General features: G+C 44.3%; 1 protein-coding gene across 1 annotated transcript in view; it reads left to right on the top strand.

Moving 5' to 3' along the window:
• The first annotated feature begins 2,234 nt into the window (after positions 1-2,234).
• The window catches only part of SLC2A2 (solute carrier family 2 member 2), a 138,309-nt gene continuing 116,011 nt past the window's right edge, over positions 2,235-24,532 (top strand). The window contains exon 1 of the mRNA XM_063916230.1: positions 2,235-2,277. Coding sequence (XP_063772300.1) covers positions 2,251-2,277 — 27 coding nt within the window. The 5' untranslated portion in view covers positions 2,235-2,250. The remainder of the gene's footprint in view (positions 2,278-24,532) is intronic.

Genomic DNA, 24,532 nt, shown 5'->3' with positions numbered 1-24,532 from the left:
ATTAATGAACAAGATAACGTTCATATCGTGCAGTGTGGAGTCACCAGCGATGAACGATGCGCGGCCCCGCGCTCGTTCATCGCTGGTGCATGTCGGCTGTGCATGCAGGCCAATATGGACGAGATCGTCCATATTTGCCTGCACGTCTACGGAGCCGGGTGACGGGGGAGTGAAGAAACTTCACTCCCCCCATCACTGCCCCCCCGCCGCCGGGTTGCCCGTCGGCAGTATCGGCCATCGGGCACCTCGGCGGCACATCGCGTAATGTGTAGGGACTATAAGTGTGTAGGGACCTTAAGAAACGCCATCTGGAGCAAAATCTTTAAACGTTGATTTATCAATAGAACAAAGATAAAAATTCTTTCTATATAAAGAATCCCACGGGAGGAGGAATAACGGCCTACCAGACACAGGCAAATATTATGCACAACAGCATGGCAGTTCTTTAGATTCCAGAATGTCTCAAAGATAACACCCGCCGCCCTTCTCTCTGCTAATGTCAGGCAGGGAGGTGTGCATTTGCGATGCCTCTGAATCAGACATTAGTGTAGTATGTGAGCAAAACAAAAAACATGAAGCCTAAAATGTTATTTTAAAATGGGATTAAAAAACAATACCAGCACACAAATGTTTCAAGATCTTTTGAATATTTATAATATTGAATATATTTATAATATTGATCTTTTCAATATTTACATTGTTTAGACTAGAGGGAGGGTGATAATGGACAGTCCAAGAGCAAGAGACCATAATCTTAACCTGTCTTTTTCCTGATGGTCCGGGTGGTCCTCTAGTTCCTTTGAGTCAGACTCGTCTTACATCACCACTAGCAGACACGACTGCAGCGGTAGTTGTAGCCTTACCGTCATTACCATTTGTCTGGAAGGATCCGGAGGACCACCCGGACGGACCACTAGGAAAAAGACAGGGTAAGACTAGGGTCACTTGCTCTTGGACTGTGCATTACCACCCACCCGCTAATGCCTACTAAGAACCTAAACTTGTACTTTATGTGATTGAGGCTTCTGATTGGTCCTCTTGCTTACAACACACACTGGGGCCTGGATGTAATGAAGTCCGAGTTGGCCGCAGGTGCGGCCTCCCAGCTGAACTGGGACTTTTTTTTAAAGCGGCAATCATTTATAGGGCATGGAACCCCGCACCTCCGGCCAACTCGGACTTCATTACATCCGGCCTGGATTTCAGACAGTAAAAGTGGTAGTACGGAGAAGCCTCCAGTGTGCAGCTCTGTATATGGGTGAATATCTGCATTTATTTCCATGTACACAGTGTGTGGTATATTTACAAAAATGTGGGTTTTCAGACCTGGAAATGTTGCCATTAGCAAGTAATCAGATTTTAGCTATTATATTCTAGATGATGCTAGATAAATGATAAGTAGAATCTGATTGGTTGTGAATGGCAACATCTCCACATCTGAAAACCCATACTTTAGTAAATATACCCCTGTGAATGCAATTGCAGCCAACTTGCCTATAATTACTCAATTTCATGTTGCACAATTAGACAATGTCATGACAGCACTTGTGAGATATTTACACTGCACCACTATATTGTAATGAACCCTTATCAGTAGGGCAACTTACTTGATATTGTTGGGATTTTCTGAAAACACCTATTTATTCCCAATTGCTGGGCAAATATTTGGAGCACCTTGGTTGATTATGGAATATACTGTCCTTCTCCTCAAAGCTTGTCAGATGCAGGTGCAGTTCCTGTGTAACCTTCTGTCTATAAGGAGCATGAGTGCAGGTGATGATTGGCTGACACAGTAGCTGGAAGTCTGCGGAAGGAAAAAGCATGTACCATGATGCAATCATTATTCACCATTAATAATCTGTCAGGTTAATGTTAGATAATGGAAACTGTTCTCTGCTGTCATAGTAATGATTTTTTTTCTCGTTAAAACATTAGTCATCTATTCCACTAATAAGTGTAAGATGTGCTCTGACCGATGTAAATGTTTGAGGAAAAGATTCCCAATATACTATATATAAATTGCACTGATACACACATATTGCAAATGACTGTGAAAAGTACAGAAATTGTCTTTAGAGTTCAAAGTAACTACATAAAGATAACTCTGATGCCCTTTGCCCCTTTCACAACTTGTTTGTGACTTGCAGATCCCCTCCCCTCCTCCCTTAGGGCTGCCCTCTGATACCTGCTGTATTTATACAGTTCATTGACAACAATCTGGGTTCTTACAGCACTGGACAAGGCTACACAATGGACAGGAAAATACAAGAGCAGAAGGTACTACACTGGTCTCTATTAGCACTAGAAATACTGTTTCCCTTTTGTTTCATTTGTTATCTGTCTGGTGTGTTTTACTATTAGCTTTTGGTCACTTTTGTTATTATGTTTAGAACGTATTTTTATACTAATTTAGGATTTTAAAATTGCATAATCTTTTCATGTGTATTTAGTGCACACACATCTCTTTGTGGCTGTGGTATTGCAGTAAAGTGGCTTGGTAGGTCCTGAAGCCAGGGGTATTGTTTTACTTATTGGTAATACAGGTTGAGTATCCCATATCCACATATTCCGAAATACGGAATATTCCGAAATACGGACTTTTTTGAGTGAGAGTGAAATAGTGAAACCTTTGTTTTTTGATGTCTCAATGTACACAAACTTTGTTTAATACACAAAGTTATTAAAAATATTGTATTAAATTACCTTCAGGCTGTGTGTATAAGGTGTATATGAAACATAAATAAATTGTGTGAATGTAGACACACTTTGTTTAATGCACAAAGTTATAAAAAATATTGCCTAAAATGACCTTCAGGCTGTGTGTATAAGGTGTATATGTAACATAAATGCATTGTGTGCTTAGATTTAGGTCCCATCACCATGATATCTCACTATGGTATGCAATTATTCCAAAATACGGAAAAATCCCATGTCCAAAATACCTCTGGTCCCAAGCATTTTGAATAAGGGAGACTCAACCTGTATTACTTTTATTGCAACTTTTGTTGCAGATATTGTTGACAGAGCCATAGAAGACTGTACTGTAAAGTAATGCACAGATATTAGATTTTTGGGGATAAATCACAGCTCTTAACAGTTATTTACTAACCATTGTACGAAAATTCCATAAATATTTCTATAGGAGCAGAATATTATTATTTTTTTTAGATTTACACACATTTAGAATTATACAGAAAGGAAATAAGCATTCCAAAAAAATAAACCTTTCCTATCATTTGCTTCCCCTGAAACGATGCATGTTATGTGCTGGCTCAGTTCCCTTATCAAATGCACATCCTGACTCCTCAGCTCCAGGAGGACAAGCCTTGTGCAGTCTTTAGTGAAGTTATACTGTAGCTGAGGCTAGGGGTCATCAGCAATACAATGGAGAGCTTCTATAGACAAACAGCCCTCCCAGATGCCTCCTGTAGAGGCTGACCATTGTGTCTACACACAGTCAGAGAAGAGGAATTTACAGACATTTGTTTGCATTAAATAGATATTTAAATATTCAAAGATAGGAAGACCAGAAGACAGTAAAGCTTTCCCGCAGAGGGGATTGTGGGTACAGTTATCTGATGTCTGTACTACATAGTAACATAGCATCTAAGGTTGAAAAAAGACAATTGTCCATCGAGTTCAACCTATTTGTGGTCTCCTATGCACGATTATGTATAACATATGCAGCATCTTGCGCTAAAATGTCTATACACTACATTGTCCTGCATAGGGAAACTTGGACTACTAGTGCTACAATGGTTATGCATCTAGTTTGTTTATACCATGTATTTTGCAGACAGTTTATATTTCTGCTCTGATTCATTTATACATTCCCTCAGTGAAAATTCCATGTTTCTTTCTGATCTTTCTATTTTTTGAACATTTAGGTAATGCAAACCAATGTTAGTCACTGTTCTGTGATCCAGGCAGTGCAGATCCATAAAATAATCTTCATGGTCTACCCAGATTTTTGATGCTGTGACTTATTTGTCCTAAAATGACCATAACAACATCAGCCTGTGTGTGGTCAAAGCTACTGTCAAAGATTGATTGATTGATTGATTTCTTTTTTTTTATTTATCTATTTAAACAATGCTAGCAATTACAAGAGCAATATTTTGCTATGTACACAATCTGTTTAGATAAAATCATTGTTTGGGATTACTGTTTCTTAGATAAGAATGAATAATCTCTAATTCAAATACATTCTAACACTGGGATGAGTGCTAGGGAATCAGAGCAACCTTTGCTCCACACAGCTGCCATCCCTGTGACACACGTACATGGCATACTACTATGGTCTTGGTACTGCTTCTGGCTGACTCATATTTATGACCTTAGAATTGTTTCAGATATGCTGCTGAATCTTGCAATTTACCTTCTGTAGTAAAGTTCTGTGAAGTTCAACCCCGGACACAGACAGAGAAGCAGGGGAAGGCTTTCAGTGCCATAGAGGGTGGCATATGATTGGTTGTAAACTGCTCATAACAATCTCTATAAATGAACCACAAAGATGAAAAATGTGGATGCGTTTCCATTCTGAGGGTTGTAGACCTTTCCCCTTTCCCCAGTACAGAGGTGTTCTATTAATCTGGGATTGCTGAACACTGATGTGCATTACTTACAGGTGTGTTGCAAATGTACTAAAACAAAAATGACAGTAAAATGAATCTTTAAATAAAATCTAGAATTCAGATATATGTTATTACACAGGCGTTTCTCCCTCAGTGTTTTCTTCACCATACAAAATAGAGGTTTAGACACACAGGTTTTAAGGGGATTTAATGAGGGGATGACTCAAAAGCATACAGATAGACAATACTTAGAGGTGGTTTTTCATGAGAGCAACACTCAGCTCCACTAGTATCTCAGAGCAGATGCAAGCACTTGTCAGCTTCATGCGAGCAGAACACAGATGCTCAATGTGTGCACAAGGCAAAGTGGTCATACATGACACAAAAAACATTGGATATTTTTCTGCTGGTTCTTCTTTGTCTCTTTTTGTATGACAATAGTTACTGCTTATTAATTCAATTAACCCTATGATGGCTATACATAGTCTAATCCTTCCACCAGAATTAGTCGGTGGATGGGCAAATAGAACAAGGTCCAACCAGATTGCTTCTGGCTCAGTTAGGCCTGTTCGTGTTGTCAGAAACTGATTTCAGGTGATTAGAAGTCATGCCACTGCCTTTACCAATAAGCCCAATCAGTAAGATTGTTATTGAGCGTCATGGTGATTTTGTGGCCGTGTGCTCATGGTTGTAGAGAGCTGGGCTAGGCCCCATTACTTTTCAAAGGCATGGCCTAAAAGTGAGAAATGGAGCCATGCTGTTAGGGTCTCCTGCCCTGTGCTGCCACGTCGTCATGGCAACCGGGAGACAAGTGCTAGTGGAGTAACCTGAGCGCAGCTGATACTCCGGTTCGGGTCTTTTGCTGTGCAGTGGTTATAGGCTCTGTGCACGGCAGGGGATCCGGTGCTGGTTTTTGTGCTCACAGTCTGTGAGGTCTGAGTGGGGCGTGGACAGCACCTGCTTTATAAGGCCTCTTTTCAGGGTAAGCAGATGCTGCTGAATCTCTGTTGGTTAGTCAGTTCATGAAAGTTAGCCAGTACTGTGTAGCTTTGTATTTGTTTGTTGCTTACTGCAAATAGGCCTGGGGATTTGGTATTACACTCTGCCAATCCAGACCTAGCAGTAAGACTGGAGTCAGTCGTTTAGCTTGCTGGGGTTCTGTTATTACTCTGTGAACTTAGCAAGTTTGCGGCTGTATTCTAACACTTGCCTGTCTAATCCTGTCTCACTGTGCTAGGTGTCAGGGGTCAGTTTAGTGGCAGTAAGCTTAAACCTGTGCACTGCAAGTGAGAATCAGGATTGTGGAGGCTCTCCTTGTGTCTATCATTCCATCTCTGACCAAGGAGTTTACTGCCACACCCGTTGGTAACCCTTTAGGGTTTTGCTGTTGCCCTTAGCAACAGCATTTCGGGTTCTCTACGTATTAAAACACAACATCTTGCTTTTTACATCTGAGCAGTTCTAATACAAGGGAGATACCCAGTTCCTTAGCCTCTGGGCTTCTCTGTTCACTGTGTGTGTATTTTGTTACCCTATCACCTTCTGTGTACGTTATGTCATATTCCCCAGTTTGTCTGTGAGTCCATTTGTTTTGCATAACAGTTCAAACACCAGTACATTCCTGCAGACACTGGAGTGCATAACAGTTCTGACACTAGTACTTTCCTGCAGGCACTGGTGTGCATAACATATTCAGCAGCCTAATACTCCTGTTGAAATTTTGTGGGAATATGGAGCATACCCCTCAAAATACGTTGCAACAGGTGGTCGATCAGGTGCAGGTCCTGACTCGGCAATTTAATGATTTGTCCATTAAAATGCACACCTCCCAGGCTGCTGGCGGAGCTCCCGCAGCAGCAGCACCTGCAGGGGTTAAGGAGCCGAAAGTAAATCTCCCGGATCGTTTTTCTGGAGATCGCTCGCAGTTCTTTTGTTTCAAGGAGAGCTGCAAGCTATACTTCCGGCTTAGGCCTCAGTCTTCTGGGTCGGAGATTCAGCGGGTGGGCATAGTGATTTCCTTGCTACAAGGAGACCCACAGGTCTGGGCATATGGGTTGCAGCCTGACTGTCCGTCGCTTAAAAGTGTTGATGCTTTTTTTACGGCACTGGGCATGTTGTATGATGACCCTGACAAGACGGCCTCAGCCGAGGCTCAGATTTCGATCCTTAAGCAAGGGCGAAGGCCAGTTGAGGTTTACTGTACGGAGTTTCGGAGGTTGGCCCATGATACCCAGTGGAATGACCCAGCCCTGAGACACCAGTACCGAAGAGGTCTTTCTAACCAGATAAAGGACCAACTGGTACAATATCCCTTGCCTGATAGCTTGGATCAGCTCATGCAGTTATCCATCCGGGTGGATAGACGGCTGAGAGAGCGTAGGCTTGAAAGGGAGACTGAGATTTCCTTCCTTCCCAAGGGAACCTCAGACTCTGAGGAATTTTCTGAGGAGCCTATGCAGATTGGGGCTACCCGCCTCTCCTCGCGTGAGAAGACGCGGAGGAGACAGCAGGGGTTGTGTTTGTACTGTGGGAATAAAGGTCATGTGGTAGTATCATGCCCAGAAAAGCCGGAAAACTTCAGGGCCTGAGGGTGATGGGAAATATCCTGTCAGGCCAGAAGTCAGAATTTCCCAAGAAGACTTTTATCATTCCGGTGACCTTGAAGATCCTCGGTCAAACTGTCAAGACTGAGGCCTTTGTGGACAGTGGGGCCGACGGGGTTTTTATGGACCGCCAATTCGCCCTAAAACACTCTGTTCCCTTAGTACCCTTGGCATCGGAAATTGAGATTTGTGGGTTAAACGGGGAACCATTATCCCAAGGTAAAATTACCTCTTGCACTAGCCAGATTTCTTTGTTTATTGGAGCCACACACTCTGAAAAATTGTCCTTTTATGTGACTGTCTGTACTTTTGCCCCATTGGTGTTGGGGTTACCCTGGTTAAGGGCCCACAATCCTCAATTTGACTGGGTCTCTGGGGAGATTCTTAGTTGGGGTACTGATTGTTTCAGGAGTTGCTTGAGCCTTCCAGTCAGGCTCTCGCAGCTAAGTTTGCCAGGATTGCCAGGGTGTTATGCAGATTTTGCGGACGTGTTCTCCAAAAAAGTTGCAGAGGTACTACCTCCCCATCGCCCCTATGACTGTGCCATTGATTTGTTGCCAAATGCTAAGCTTCCCAAGAGCAGGTTGTACTCCCTGTCACGTCCTGAGACTCAGGCTATGGCAGAGTACATTCAGGAGAACTTGGCTAAGGGATTTATCAGACCTTCACAGTCTCCAGTTGGGTCGGGGTTCTTCTTCGTGGGTAAAAAGGACGGTTCGTTGCGACCCTGCATCGACTTCAGGGAATTGAACCGTATCACGATTAAAAACTCATACCCACTGCCTCTCATTTCGGTCTTGTTTGACCAGCTTCGTACTGCCACCATTTTTTCTAAGATTGACCTACGCGGTGCGTACAATCTAATCCGAATAAGAGAGGGGGATGAATGGAAGACTGCCTTTAATACCCACTCAGGGCATTATGAATATTTGGTGATGCCTTTTGGGCTCTGTAATGCCCCGGCAGTCTTCCAGGATTTCATGAATGATGTGCTCAGGGAATATTTGGATAGATTCTTAGTTGTATACTTAGATGACATCCTAATCTTCTCCCATTCCCTGGAGGAACATCGGAAGCATGTACGCTTAGTCCTCCAGAAACTCAGAGACCACCGGCTTGGGGCGAAGCTGGAGAAGTGCGAATTTGAAGTTCAGCAAATCGCATTTCTAGGATATATTATCTCCCCAGAAGGTTTCCAAATGGAGGGTTCCAAGGTACAGGCAGTCCTGGATTGGGTGCAGCCCACTAGTTTGAAGGCGCTTCAGCGTTTCCTGGGCTTTGCGAATTTTTATAGACGATTTATCGCTGGATTTTCGTCTATAGTGGCGCCCTTGGTGGCACTCACTAAGAAAGGGGCGGATGTTGCTCACTGGTCTTGTGAGGCTAAAGCGGCTTTTGCCCGTCTCAAAAGGGCATTTGTTTCGGCCAAGGTGCTGCGACACCCAGATCCAGAGCGTCCTTTTGTGGTGGAGGTGGATGCCTCTGAGATGGGTATTGGGGCAGTGCTTTCTCAGATGGGAGTGTCTGATAATCGCCTTCATCCCTGTGCTTACTTTTCCCGTAAATTTTCGCCTGCCGAGATGAATTATGACGTGGGTAACCGGGAATTGTTGGCTATTAAGGATGCACTCGAGGAGTGGAGACACTGGCTTGAGGGGGCTAAGTTTGTGGTCTCAATTCTCACTGACCATAAGAATCTGGCATATTTAGAGTCAGCGAAGCGTCTCAATGCCAGGCAGGCACGATGGGCTTTGTTTTTTGCTCGCTTTAATTTTTTGATAACATATCGCCCTGGGTCAAAAAACATCAAGGCTGATGCGCTCTCGCGGAGTTTTGCTCCAATCCAGGAGACCACCGAGGAGCCGTTGCCCATTGTTTCCCCATCATGTATTAAAGTGGGCATTACCCAGGACCTCTTATCATTAGTCCTTAGAGCACAGGAGCAGGCTCCTCCAGACCTTCCGGTAGGTCTTTTGTTTGTGCCTCCTAGGTTAAGACAGCGAGTGTTCCTGGAATTCCATGCCAAGAAGTTGGCAGGTCACCCGGGTATTGCCAGAACTCGGGAGTTGCTATCTAGGGCGGTGTGGTGGCCCTCGGAGGCTAAGGATGTGGATCAGTGGGTTCGGGCATGTGACATCTGTGCCCGAAATAAGACTCCAAGAGGGGTTCCTGTTGGCCCATTACATCCACTCTCTATCCCATCTAAGCCATGGACCCACATTTCAATGGATTTTGTGGTGGACTTGCCCAAATCCTCGGGGATGACAGCCATCTGGGTTGTCGTTGACAGGTTTTCGAAGATGGCGCACTTCGTTCCACTGGTTGGGCTGCCATCAGCCAGACGCCTGTCTGAATTATTTATGCTGCATGTTGTGCGTCTCCACGGGTTGCCACTTGATGTGGTCTCTGACCGCGGATCCCAGTTTGTGGCCAAATTCTGGAGGGCATTTTGTTCCGATCTCCAGATTTCTGTCAGCTTGTCGTCAGGCTACCATCCGCAGTCTAATGGGCAGACTGAAAGGGTGAACCAGTCCTTGGAGCAGTTCCTCAGGTGTTATGTCTCCAAGTGTCAGACCGACTGGGTTGCTCATCTGTCCATGGCGGAGTTTGCCTATAACAACGCGGCTCACTCTGCTACAGGGATCTCTCCCTTCCTTTGTGTGTATGGGCATCATCCTAAGGCCAATTCTTTTGACCCCCTGGACTCCACGCCTGGTGGTTCCTCTGTGGTTTCGGTCCTTAGAGGTATTTGGCGGAAAGTGAAGAAAGCCCTTGTATCTGTGTCATTAGTGACCAAAAGGGTTTTTGATAAGCGGAAAAGACCCTGCAGCTTCAAATTAGGAGACTTCGTCTGGTTGTCTACCAAGAATTTGAAGTTGAGACAGCCATCTCATAAGTTAGGGCCCCGGTTCATCGGCCCTTATAAGATCACCAGGGTTATCAATCCGGTGGCATTTCAGTTAGATCTGCCCCGTTCTTTGGGTATCAATAAAACATTTCATTGTTCCCTTTTAAAACGGGCGATTAGTAATCCTTCTTCCAGTGGAAGACCTTCCCCTCTTCTGATACGTGGCCAGAGGGAGTTTGTTGTTGAAAGGATTCTTGACTCCAAGGTGGTTCGGGGTCGGCTGTCATTTTTGGTGCACTGGAAGGGGTATGGCCCGGAGGAGCGGTCGTGGGTGCGCAGTTGTGATCTTCATGCCCCCAGACTGATACGCTCTTTCTTCTCGCAGTTCCCCGATAAACCCGGTGGTAGGGGTTCTTTGACCCCTCGTCAGAGGGGGGGTACTGTTAGGGTCTCCTGCCCTGTGCTGCCACGTCGTCATGGCAACCGGGAGACAAGTGCTAGTGGAGTAACCTGAGCGCAGCTGATACTCCGGTTCGGGTCTTTTGCTGTGCAGTGGTTATAGGCTCTGTGCACGGCAGGGGATCCGGTGCTGGTTTTTGTGCTCACAGTCTGTGAGGTCTGAGTGGGGCGTGGACAGCACCTGCTTTATAAGGCCTCTTTTCAGGGTAAGCAGATGCTGCTGAATCTCTGTTGGTTAGTCAGTTCATGAAAGTTAGCCAGTACTGTGTAGCTTTGTATTTGTTTGTTGCTTACTGCAAATAGGCCTGGGGATTTGGTATTACACTCTGCCAATCCAGACCTAGCAGTAAAACTGGAGTCAGTCGTTTAGCTTGCTGGGGTTCTGTTATTACTCTGTGAACTTAGCAAGTTTGCGGCTGTATTCTAACACTTGCCTGTCTAATCCTGTCTCACTGTGCTAGGTGTCAGGGGTCAGTTTAGTGGCAGTAAGCTTAAACCTGTGCACTGCAAGTGAGAATCAGGATTGTGGAGGCTCTCCTTGTGTCTATCATTCCATCTCTGACCAAGGAGTTTACTGCCACACCCGTTGGTAACCCTTTAGGGTTTTGCTGTTGCCCTTAGCAACAGCATTTTGGGTTCTCTACGTATTAAAACACAACATCTTGCTTTTTACATCTGAGCAGTTCTAATACAAGGGAGATACCCAGTTCCTTAGCCTCTGGGCTTCTCTGTTCACTGTGTGTGTATTTTGTTACCCTATCACCTTCTGTGTACATTATGTCATATTCCCCAGTTTGTCTGTGAGTCCATTTGTTTTGCATAACAGTTCAAACACCAGTACATTCCTGCAGACACTGGAGTGCATAACAGTTCTGACACTAGTACTTTCCTGCAGGCACTGGTGTGCATAACACATGCCCATTAAATACAGGGAAAAAGTATTAAGGGCATTAAACAGGAGGGCACCATGAGCTCCCCAGCCAAGGGCACCCCCTGAGGATGGAGGTGGGCAGATCAGTGTAATCGTTTCCCCCCTGCACAGGCAGAGTAGACTGCTGCCCAGCACACAGCAACGTGTGTTGGGTGAGGGAGAGGTTCTGCTGCTGATGGATAAGAGGGGATGGAAAGGGGGAAGTAGAGGATTGGCGGTGGACCCGGGCCTCTGCTGGGCCCCTCCAACATGCCAGGGTGGGTAACCTGCCCCCACTGGTGGCTCCCTCATGTGCTTTGCAAATGGGCATATATTGGCTGCAAGCTCTTACAAGCAGGGCCCTCCATCACCTTGGCTCAAACACTACACTATCCTTGTCTCAAGGGCACTCCTAGTGACTTTGAGCCTCTTTGTTCACCCCTTCACTGAGCACTGTATCATTGAGTGCTACTGTTAATAATACCCCTGTCACACCCAGGGGCATCTTAACAGCAGTTTAGGCCCCTGGGCAAAGCAATGCTCTGGGGCCCCTAACCATCATCCAGTGTTAGGGGGTGTTCTATCTCCCACTCAGCATGTAGGACCCGGAGGAGTAATTTCTGCTATTCCTCTACTGCACAGATGGTGGGATATGGGGTGGGAGGGGAAACACTAAACTGTATAAGGGGGCATTGGGCTGAATGGAGGGGGCTTGGTACATGACTTCCAGAGTGGTAAATACGTAGGGGTGGGGTGGACAGTGGAATGGGCTTAATATTCAGCATTTTCTGGTGGGAAGGCAGCTTGCTTGACTGCAGATATCCCCAGTTCCTGAAAATAAATTTCTTAGATTTCAATGGAATACAAAACTAAAGAGTCCCATCTTTCAGGAGGTACTGGGGACTTGGGGATCAGAGTTTAGGAGCCAGAGCAATCCACCGACGAAAATATAAAACTGCATACCAGGTGTGTGGAGCTGGAGCAGGGACCAGCTGCTGGAAGGCTGATATCTCTGGTTCTGGACATAGGAGAGACAAGCTGCCAGTGTCCACTGAAAGGGGAGAGTCCCAGCTTTTGGATTATACCCTCAAAAGAACTGTAAATCAGACAGAACCTGAGATATCTGGCTGGGAAGAGCCATTAACAGGCTCGGATGGGGACCACTGCTTTGAAGTTCTCCTGTTCACCAGAGCAGAGGGAGACCTAGATTCCCGATGCTTGTCGGTGATGTCATCTCCAAGCCAGGGCCATGCGCAGGATTTACTGGGGGAAGGTTGTCTTGCATATATATAACCCCCCCAAGTAAAACACATATATATATATATATATATATATATATATATAGAGAGAGAGAGAGAGAGAGAGAGAGAGCAAGAGAGAGAGCTATATATCTAACTATAATCAAGGCAGTCAACAGAAATCCTGGGGCCCAGTACATTGATATCTCAGCCCCTCCCCCAAGTTCATATATACACACATATATACACACACACACACACACACACACACACACACACACACACACACACACACACACACACACACACACACACACCTATGGGAGTACCTGTTTGGTGAAGGTGCCAGGAGCCTGTGTTGGTGCGCCTGTTAATTGTTTTTTAATTAATATGTGGGTGTCCCAGAGCGCACAGTTTAAAAAGCATTCTTATGTGCAGCCCTATTTTTTGCTGCCACTGGTCCTCAGGGCCTCTCTGACCCTCGTGAATACTTATGTACATGTGATTTCTTAGTTTTTTATTTTTTAATAAATTTGCTAAAATCTCAAAAATAACTTTTTTAATGTTGTCATTATGGGGTATTGTGTGTAGAATTTCAAGGACAAAAATGAACTTATTCCATTTTGGAATAAGGCTGTAACATAACAAAATTTGTAAAAAGTGAAGCTTTGAACAAGTGCTTCTTAATTTGGGCTCAAAAGGGCACGTCTCAGTGGTGTATGCTGCATTGAATGGACGTATCAATTTACATCTATTTGATCCTTTGAAAACTAAATGGGAACACAATTTAGGTGAACTTTCTGATGAGCAATGTACGCAAGTGCTGGGTTCCATTAAGTGTACTACCCCATGTGTGAGATACCAGCAGATTTATTTCTATATAATGCACAGAGTATATCGTACTCCTGTAATGATTTCTGGCACCTCTTAAGGTTGTGCTCAAAGGTACTGCCCTTTTGGACTACAGTTTGGGGTGATGTTACTCTTACAGAACCGTCCCTACCTATGCTAGACCCTAGACCAGGCATGTACAAACTACGGCCCTCCAGCTGTTGTGAAACTACATATCCCAGCATGCCTTGACAGTTTTGCTGTCAGAGAATGCTAAACCTGTGTCAGGGCATGCTGGGATGTATAGTTTCTCAACAGCTGGAGGGCCGCAGTTTGGACATGCCTGCCCTAGACTGTGTCTATTCAGGTTGGATATCGAAGAGACACACTCATTGGTCCTATACTGATATGTTTTGTGTTTAACCACTATGGCGAAGGTATTAATAACAAGGAAGTGGCTTTCACCAGAAACACCCAATGTCTCCCACTGGAGAGCTCTAGTCAATGATGTCTCTGGCCATGAGAGATTGATGTTTAGATCTCGGGGTGCGATGTCTAAATACCATGATAAATGGGACAGATGGAACACATCGATTTTTGGGGCGGGATGGTCGGGGTGAGGGAGAGCTGAGTGAGATTTGATAATAGAGCTCAGGGGTCACACACTCACCTTGTAGTTTAACCGGACCGAGATCTTCATACACACTTTCTATGCTGTACACTTTTTCTTTCTTTCCTGTGAATTTTGTCTACATTTTCTTGTATCGTCCTTCTCTCCATGAATAATGGTGTTATGCAGTTCCCTCTACCTATTCTGAAGCCTTAATTTTGCTAGTTTATATGTTGAGTCGTACACCACAGTGACATAGTGTTATCTTTTATTAACAGTGATATTTGTTTACTTTTTTATTGTACTACATGATTTATATCAGACTGTATTTTTTTTTGTCTGTATGTTTGTTTGTGAAAAACTACTAATAAAAAATACCCAATTAAAAAAAAAAAAGTGAAGCGTTGGGAATACTTTCCAGATGCACTGTAAATTGAAGTGTAAAAATAAAGCTGTCCAGCATTGTGGGCTACATGCAGAAGCAGCCGGTATTTACCCTGCATGCAAAAGTAATAAATGCATTTGCATTCCGTGCTGTGCAACATGATTTGTTCTAGATACAAATTAATTTTTTTGCTTAACATATATATATATATATATATATATATATACCAGGCTGGACTTGCGCACACCAAAGGTGCATGTGTGAGTAAATGGAGTTTTGTCTTTAAACCGATAGGGTATGCACCCTAAAATGATGTTTTGAGGGCATACCCGCATAAAACTCTCCCATTTCACCTCACGCTGGGGTCTTGCCCACCACTCTGGGAGCTGCTGGCCATAACCCAGGCTTTCACAGCATAGTGCGGATGAGTGTCACCCATCCCCCCCCCCCAACCCCACTCTGCCCTCAGAACACCGTGGCCCGCAGGTGGGACAGCAGGGCAGTGCCTGAAAAGTAGCACTGTCCCGCTGAAATTGGAACAGTTAGGTGGTATAATTTTTATATATATATATATATATATATATATATATATATATATATATATAGAGTGGGGGGGATATGGGTACCGGCGACTAGTGTTGTTTAAAAGTTAGTATTTCATTAAAGTTAGAATTTATGAGCCAAAAAATATCTAAGATTAACAAACAAGTTTTTTAATAATATATAAAAGTGGAATAACACATAAAAAATTCACAAGGGCCTTTGAAGAAGTCTGGTGTGACGAAACGCGTTGGATTCCCTGCAGTGACCCCCCTTGCCTATCTTAAAAGTTAAGTCAGAATTCCTTACCTTTTACAAAGACTTTTATGCTTTTACCAGTGCTTGTGAATTTTTTATGTTTTATTCCACTTTTATATATTATTAAAAAACTTGTTTGCTAATCTTATATATTTTTTGGCTCATAAATTCTAACTTTTAATGATCATGTTTTAAACAACAACACTAGTCGCCGGTACCCATACCCCCCCACTCTATCCTTTTTTTTAGCAGTACTGTACCAGTACTGCACTCTTAAGGGTTGGCAGACACCTACAGTTAGGTTACGTGTGTGTTTTTAGTTTTTTAAATATTTAAGTAATTTTTAATTCCACTTCACTTACTGAGATTGTACCCCACAAGTGGCGCTGTATCATTTTCTGCTACATATATATATATATATACTGTATATATCCCAAAAACATTATTAGGCGAATGACACATTGTTGCATTTTTTTCTCCATGTTTTATAATGGACATAGAAAGCCATCAGGGAATGGCATAATTCAAAAATGTTGACCCAAATGTGTGTAAACACCTATATTCCATACCTTTACTAATAATTCCTAGTATTATACATTCCTTTGGCAGTTTAATATCTTCCATATGCTATACATTGTGTGACAACATAGTTCTCCCTCATTCATTGCTGCTGACATTTTTGAGATGAGCTCCAGAGATCAGGCAGGCACTGATGAGAGTTGGAGGAAGTGTGATGTCATTGCAGCCCTACTGCTGAATGCTACAGGGGAGCTCCCTGAAATTCAGGAGAGTAGGGAAGCAAGCCCTTATTAAAGTAGCATAACCTAAGGTTGTTGTGAAGATATTCACTGTAAAGTGTGTCAGGTCTGTCTGTGTGTTTGACAACATTGACATAATGCTTATTCCTTGTACTCCTCTCTGCCCTATGTATATGCTCCTGAAAGTGCATATACTGTACGTTTTCATTAAAATCTGCCTTAGTCGGCACATCATGGTCTGACAATGCTTTGCCTGGCACAGTAAGAAAACACGCCCCCTTTACCTACTCATCTTTCCTTTAGGTCATGTATATATCATGCTTTGGTCACATGAGGTGACTGATCCAGGAAATGTATCTCATTACTACTTACAGGACAGGAAGACATTTTTTTTGGTGAGGCTAAATTTCCAGCTGCTACACTGGGTGTTTTTAGTTCTCCTTTCCCAGCATTGTTTTAAAGTTGTGTCTTTTTATTGAACATTAATAAATATGTAGCATCAGCCAGTTTAGGATTTGCACCCATTCGCATTTCTTCCAAAGAAAGCAGACCACCTGGACTGAAGCACTGAGCTGTATCTGCCTATTGTCAATAAACCTCAGCATACAGTATTTATCTATCTAGCTATCTAATCTAATGTCTGTCTGTCTATCTATCCATATATAGGGCCTAATTCAAGGTCGCAAATGCATTTGCAGTTGCCGATAATCGATACACTGCGCATGCGCAAAATGGGCTCAGCGAATGTCCGCCGCTATATTTGCGTTTGGAATAGAGGAAAAATCGCCTCCGCTGTAAACTTGCACAGAAAAACATCCCCTCCACACAAGTTTACAAATGTGGGCGTGTAACAGTGGCATGTAGTGGGAGTTTGTATCTGGGTCCAGGGCTGTGTATACGCATATCTGTAGATAGACAGGCAAAAAGAACGGAAAAAATCAAGGCAGATCCTGGGCAGGTATAGAGCTACACACACTGTGCAAGTTACTATAATGACAGCAGTAACACTGATGATTGAAGTGATGGCTGCACAATTAGCGAATATTGTACACAGCTGATGTTATTTAGTAAAATCACACACAGCTTGTGTGCTGCCTCACTATTTTAGCTAGAGATTTTTGACCCTTTTGCATTTTGAATTTTAGGTTTATTCCTTTGTTTAGCTTATGTTGGTAAGTGCATTATTCAAACTGCTCATGCTTTACAATTTAGGACATTACTAACCTGTGCACATTACCCTTATTTTGTAGTATAATTTACTGCAAACACTAAGGCAGTGGTTCTCTTAGTGCAAATGAATGCTAGTCTGAAAAGAAACTGCAGTAGATTTGCTTCTAACACTAGTTTGCCTAGTTTTCTGGGTGGGTGTGGTTCGTTTTATCGACAGTATCTAGGTCGACAATGTTTAGGTCGACCACTATAGGTCGACAGTCACTAGGTCGAAATGGATGGAAGGTCGACAGGGTTTCTAGGTCGACATGTGCTAGGTCGACAGGTCTAAAGGTCGACATGAGGATTTTTTTTTTGTGTCGTTTTCTTCGTAAAGTGACCGGGATCCCAAATTAGTGCACCGCGTCCCTTCACATGGCTCGCTTCGCTCGCCATGCTTCGGAGATGGTGCCTTCGCTTCGCTCGGCACACTTTACTGTTCCAATCGTAGTCCACGTGGATTGTTAAGTATGAAAAATCCACACAAAAAAAAATGTGAAAAACTCATGTCGACCTTTAGACCTGTCGACCTAGCACATGTCGACCTAGAAACCCTGTCGACCTTCCATCCATGTCGACCTAGTGACTGTCGACCTATAGTGGTCGACCTAAACATTGTTGACCTAGACACTGTCGATCTTCAGACCGGATCCCTTCAGGGTGACTACTCTTTTGTGTTTTGAGATTTTTTTTTGTTAGTTTGCACTTTGGGCATGTATTTTTTTTGTGTGTAGGTTTGCGTTCACTTTGCAAATGTTTGCAAATTTGCTTTTGCTAATACATTTGCGTTCAACCTTGAATTAGGCCCATAGTGTAGAAAATCAGTGCTGATCAGGGACAGGAGGATGCAGCCAGGTCGGTTCAACAGGGGGCAGGGAATTGGCCTATGTAGAGGAGAATTAGCAAAATTCTCATCCATGCCTTTAAATTTGCATTCTAGATCACATTTCACATATTTGCAATGGGAAATGCGATCTAGCAAATGTAGCAAAAAACAAATAAACAGTAAATAAACACCACAAGGAGCCCTGTGATAATATAACTATCTTCAGTTAGCGTTATTTTATTTATTAACAGTTTCTTATATAGCTCACAGAGCCGGATTAAGGGGGGGGGGGCCCGGGGTGTACGTACCCCGGGCCCCCCTTCCTAAAAGGGCCCCCCGCCACAGATCGGAGCTCTTACCGATCTGCGGCGCTGCGCTGCGCTGCATTCCCAGCTCCCGTTTGGTTACCCTGGCAACCTAACACTTGAGCCGTGGCGCCGGCGCCGCCTATCAGTACAGGACAGCTGAGCGACGGCTCAGCTGTCCAATAGTGTGTAATGTAACAGCCTGCGGCTCAGTCACCGTCTGAGCGCGCAGGCTGTATGAGAGACTGTAGTGCAGTTCTTCTCCAAACACCGTACGTAGCGGTGTTTGGAGGAGAAGGAGAGGAACGAACACTCACTCTCCTGTCTCCTGTGCTACAGCAGCCTACCAGCAAAAGTAAGGCTGGCTGTATAATTATGGCTCACGTTTGTGTCTATACATATGTGCATAAATGTTTGTTATAATTATATATATATATATATATATATATGTATATATATATATATATATATATATGTATATATATATAGAAAGACAGCATAAAGGGGCACTCACCAGAGTTTTGCACGTAAAAAGCATTGAATATTTTATTTATACTTATCAAGGTGATTTCACAAGGAGAGTTCTTTCAACGTTTCGATCCATCAGGATCATCATCAGGAAAATACAGCATAGGCAGCATGTACAAAAAGTTGCATCCGTTCATGTACACCAGTATCATGAACGGATGCAACTTTTTGTACATGCTGCCTATGCTGTATTTTCCTGATGATGATCCTGATGGATCGAAACGTTGAAAGAACTCTCCTTGTGAAATCACCTTGATAAGTATAAATAAAATATTCAATGCTTTTTACGTGCAAAACTCTGGTGAGTGCCCCTTTATGCTGTCTTTCTATACGTTGATGTCTGGACTAACACTCTGGACCTCTTGGGAGTCACCCCAGTCAATGTTATACTTCTCTGTGTGAGTGCGACCACATTTGGAATTATATATATATATATATATATATATATATATGTATATAAATGGAAAGAAGGCAGCGGCACTCCGTCAACATAAAAGATCAAACGTGTATTGAAGCAAAAATAACAGTGGTCACATAACAACCAACGTTTCGGGATCCTAAGATCCCTTTGTCAAGACGTGAACAGTGTTAAAAGAGAAAACCCCTTACCTTTATAGCACCCGGTGCAAACCCGCACGTGAAGGAGAGCTGGGCCTGTCGCCGTCAATCGCGGGGGCCGCCGGAAGTCCTCCGGCGTCTCCAGGAAGTGACGTGGTGCCGGGTGCTGGACGCGGTTGCCGTGGCAACCAGCGGCACTATCCCGTAACACCTGCGCCGGCCCTGCAACAAAAACAAATGTGATTGAGAAAGCTGAGAGTGAAATGAAGTAAAGTAAAGTATGGCAGCACAAAATGTAGCTAAAAACACTTAAGGAAGGTGGCGGAAGCTAAGATGGGGCGGCATGGGCTGTGTAAACGGTCTGTATGTAAAGAGGCACATTGAAAATGAACACACAGGGATGTACCATATGAAATGAGTGTGAAGAAAAGGAAAAAGTGTGGAGAGAGATTGTGTAGGACTGAGTGAGCATGGGAGAAAGAGTGACAAGGTTGGGAAAGCAAGATAAGATAGTGAGAAGGAAGATGAATGCAGAAAGGAGCTAGAGTGAGATGAGAAAAAAAGCAATGTGTGCGTGAAGGGGGTGGGGGGGGGGAGGAAGAAGAGAACAGGGGAGTGGGCAGAAAAAGTGATGGGGGGGGGGGGGAAAGAAAGGAAGGAGAGGGAAGGGGAAGGGAAAAGCCGAGCGGAGTAAAGCCCGGGACGTCATATTAGTGAGGAGTGAGTGTGTAAACAAGGAGGGGAGAACAAGATCAAAGTGGAGCATGGAAAAGAGGTGTATGTGTTGAATATGGGCCCTGAACTGAATGATGTGAAAACAGAAAGAAGAAAAAGGGTGATGCAGACCATGTAAGCAGAAAAGGAAGACCCAGATGTGTGTGAGAAAGACCAGAAGAGAAAGAGTATAGGGACCAAAACCTGTGTAACAGTGAAAGTGGAACAAAAGAGCTGTAAACCGCTGGTTCCTGGAGACCCAGTGGATAACCAGTATAAATGATACATGGAGACTGTATCAAGTGCTTTAAAGACTGTTCCACTGGATTTTTTCATTGAGTCCCTTCGGTGGAAAAGTTTCCAGTTTGAATATCCAACGCGCCTCCAATTTTAGTAAAGCACCGCTCCTGTCGCCGCCTCTTAAATTCAAGGGAACATGATTAATTATCATATGTTTCAGTTGGTCTACTGAATGTCCCTTGGTCGCAAAATGTTGCGCCACTGGTTGGTCAGAGTTCCCCTTCTTGATTGCTGCATTAATGGCCGATCTATGTTGTGTCATCCTGGTTCTGAAACTGGTGATGGTCTTACCAACATACCCTAGCCCGCATGGGCAAATTATGAGGTATACCACGTGAGTAGACGTACAGGTCAGCACATGCTTTAGTCTGAACATGAGGTCTTTAGTTGGATGTTTGAAGGAAGGACCGCTGATCATGTTCCTGCAGGTGGTGCAGCCCAGGCATTTATAACAGCCTGGCTGTTTGGTAAGGAAGTTTGAGGGTGTGGAACTGGAGAAGCCGGTAATATCTGCGTGCACAATAGTATCTTTAATGTTTCTGGCCCTCATGAAGCAATTCATGGGCCTCTTGTTGCTGAAACAGGTAAGTTTGTCATCGGTGGCCACTATGGGCCATAGCGCTCGGGTGGCCCGTTGGACCACCGGGCTGGAAGTGCAGAACTGGCTTTTCCAGGGTATTATCTTATCTTTCCTCCTTCCCGATGGCTGCAGTAGCTCCTTCCTGTCCATCTTCATGACCTCTTGTTTGTGTTTCAGCAGGTCAACCTCATTGTAGCCTCTCTGGAGAAATTTGTGGATTACTTTATCCAATTGGATCTCCAGGGTCTCCTGGGTGCTATGGATCCTGGCTGTACGTATTAGCTGGGAACGAGGTAATCCTTTAATGAGTGGTTTAGGGTGATGGCTGCTTGCCAGTAACATCGTATTTTTAAAAAAGGGGAGGTAGAGGACTGCTGCGCCTCAGAGAGCTGCAGTAGGGATACCAACAGATGATCACTCAATCACCCTGGAACACAATGCACAAGAAAATAAGGGATCCCTTCTGCGCTCATCCAACAACAATAAACAGTAATGCAATAAATGATAGGTTCCCAATGGATAAGTCTATGACTAAATTATAGTCTCTTTTAGTTCTTATACAAAGCGGAAGTGCTGGATGTAGGGAGACTCAATGCATACCGTACTCACAAGGAGTCGTGGTATGTCCCGCATGTAGAGGTGTCTTAAGTCGCTTGGTTCTTCTTTACCTTCTCCGAGGTGGAAAGTTCTTATCCTCGTAGTTGGATGACCTTAAATGCAGAGATCTGACCCATCTGGCTCCGCTACCGGTTCGCCCTCCCTGCCGTCCCCGGCTGCTGCTGCTGCGGGCGGTGGCACTGACTGGACTGGTCGCTGTATCTCCGAACTTTCCACCTCGGAGAAGGTAAAGAAGAACCAAGCGACTTAAGACACCTCTACATGCGGGACATACCACGACTCCTTGTGAGTACGGTATGCATTGAGTCTCCCTACATCCAGCACTTCCGCTTTGTATAAGAACTAAAAGAGACTATAATTTAGTCATAGACTTATCCATTGGGAACCTATCATTTATTGCATTACTGTTTATTGTTGTTGGATGAGCGCAGAAGGGATCCCTTATTTTCTTGAACATCGTATTTTTGTCGGTGGGCTTGGTGTATACAGTGGTGTGGATGCTGTTGTTGCGTATGGTGACCTGCACGTCCAAATAATTGATGGTGGAGGCATTACATTGGTAGGTGAATTTGATGTGGACCGCTGCTTGATTGATGTTTTCCATCAACCAGCGGTCCACATCAAATTCACCTACCAATGTGATGCCTCCACCATCAATTATTTGGACGTGCAGGTCACCATACGCAACAACAGCATCCACACCACTGTATACACCAAGCCCACCGACAAAAATACGATGTTACTGGCAAGCAGCCATCACCCTAAACCACTCATTAAAGGATTACCTCGTTCCCAGCTAATATGTACAGCCATGATCCATAGCACCCAGGAGACCCTGGAGATCCAATTGGATAAAGTAATCCACAAATTTCTCCAGAGAGGCTACAATGAGGTTGACCTGCTGAAACACAAACAAGAGGTCATGAAGATGGACAGGAAGGAGCTACTGCAGCCATTGGGAAGGAGGAAAGATAAGATAATACCCTGGAAAAGCCAGTTCTGCACTTCCAGCCCGGTGGTCCAACGGGCCACCCGAGCGCTATGGCCCATAGTGGCCACCGATGACAAACTTACCTGTTTCAGCAACAAGAAGCCCATGAATTGCTTCATGAGGGCCAGAAACATTAAAGATACTGTTGTGCACGCAGATATTACCGGCTTCTCCAGTTCCACACCCTCAAACTTCCTTACCAAACAGCCAGGCTGTTATAAATGCCTGGGCTGCACCACCTGCAGGAACATGATCAGCAGTCCTTCCTTCAAACATCCAACTAAAGACCTCATGTTCAGACTAAAGCATGTGCTGACCTGTACGTCTACTCACGTGGTATACCTCATAATTTGCCCATGCGGGCTAGGGTATGTTGGTAAGACCATCACCAGTTTCAGAACCAGGATGACACAACATAGATCGGCCATTAATGCAGCAATCAAGAAGAGGAACTCTGACCAACCAGAGGCGCAACATTTTGCGACCAAGGGACATTCAGTAGACCAACTGAAACATATGATAATTTATCATGTTCCCTTGAATTTAAGAGGCGGCGACAGGAGCGGTGCTTTACTAAAATTGGAGGCGCGTTGGATATTCAAACTGGAAACTTTTCCACCGAAGGGACTCAATGAAAAAATCCAGTGGAACAGTCTTTAAAGCACTTGATACAGTCTTCATGTATCATTTATACTGGTTATCCACTGGGTCTCCAGGAACCAGCGGTTTACAGCTCTTTTGTTCCACTTTCACTGTTACACAGGTTTTGGTCCCTATACTCTTTCTCTTCTGGTCTTTCTCACACACATCTGGGTCTTCCTTTTCTGCTTACATGGTCTGCATCACCCTTTTTCTTCTTTCTGTTTTCACATCATTCAGTTCAGGGCCCATATTCAGCACATACACCTCTTTTCCATGCTCCACTTTGATCTTGTTCTCCCCTCCTTGTTTACACACTCACTCCTCACTAATATGACGTCCCGGGCTTTACTCCGCTCGGCTTTTCCCTTCCCCTTCCCTCTCCTTCCCTTCTTCCCCCCCCCCCCATCACTTTTTCTGCCCACTCCCCTGTTCTCTTCTTCCTCCCCCCCCCACCCCCTTAACGCACACATTGCTTTTTTTCTCATCTCACTCTAGCTCCTTCCTGCATTCATCTTCCTTCTCACTATCTTATCTTGCTTTCCCAACCTTGTCACTCTTTCTCCCATGCTCACTCAGTCCTACACAATCTCTCTCCACACTTTTTCCTTTTCTTCACACTCATTTCATATAGTACATCCCTGTGTGTTCATTTTCAATGTGCCTCTTTACATACAGACCGTTTACACAGCCCATGCCGCCCCATCTTAGCTTCCGCCACCTTCCTTAAGTGTTTTTAGCTACATTTTGTGCTGCCATACTTTACTTTACTTCATTTCACTCTCAGCTTTCTCAATCACATTTGTTTTTATTGCAGGGCCGGCGCAGGTGTTACGGGATAGTGCCGCTGGTTGCCACAGCAACCGCGTCCAGCACCCGGCACCACGTCACTTCCTGGAGACGCCGGAGGACTTTTGGCGGCCCCTGCGATTGACGGCGTCAGGCCCAGCTCTCCTTCACGTGCGGGTTTGCACCGGGTGCTATAAAGGTAAGGGGTTTTCTCTTTTAACACTGTTCACGCCTTGACAAATTGATCTTAGGATCCCGAAACGTTGGTTGTTATGTGACCACTGTTATTTTTGCTTCAATACACGTTTGATCTTTTATGTTGACGGAGTGCCGCTGCCTTCTTTCCATTTATTCATTGCATCATCGGTTGCGGAGGGCACCCGGATCTACTACGTGTGGGTGGGAGTGCCGGGCATTTCTGCATCATATATATGTATATATATATATATTTATATATATAG

The sequence above is a fragment of the Pseudophryne corroboree genome, chromosome 4 (genome assembly GCF_028390025.1).
Source record: "Pseudophryne corroboree isolate aPseCor3 chromosome 4, aPseCor3.hap2, whole genome shotgun sequence".
Taxonomy (NCBI): Eukaryota; Metazoa; Chordata; class Amphibia; order Anura; family Myobatrachidae; genus Pseudophryne; species Pseudophryne corroboree.
The sequence above is the reverse complement of the archived record's forward strand: the minus strand, read 5'-3'. Positions and strand labels throughout refer to the sequence as shown.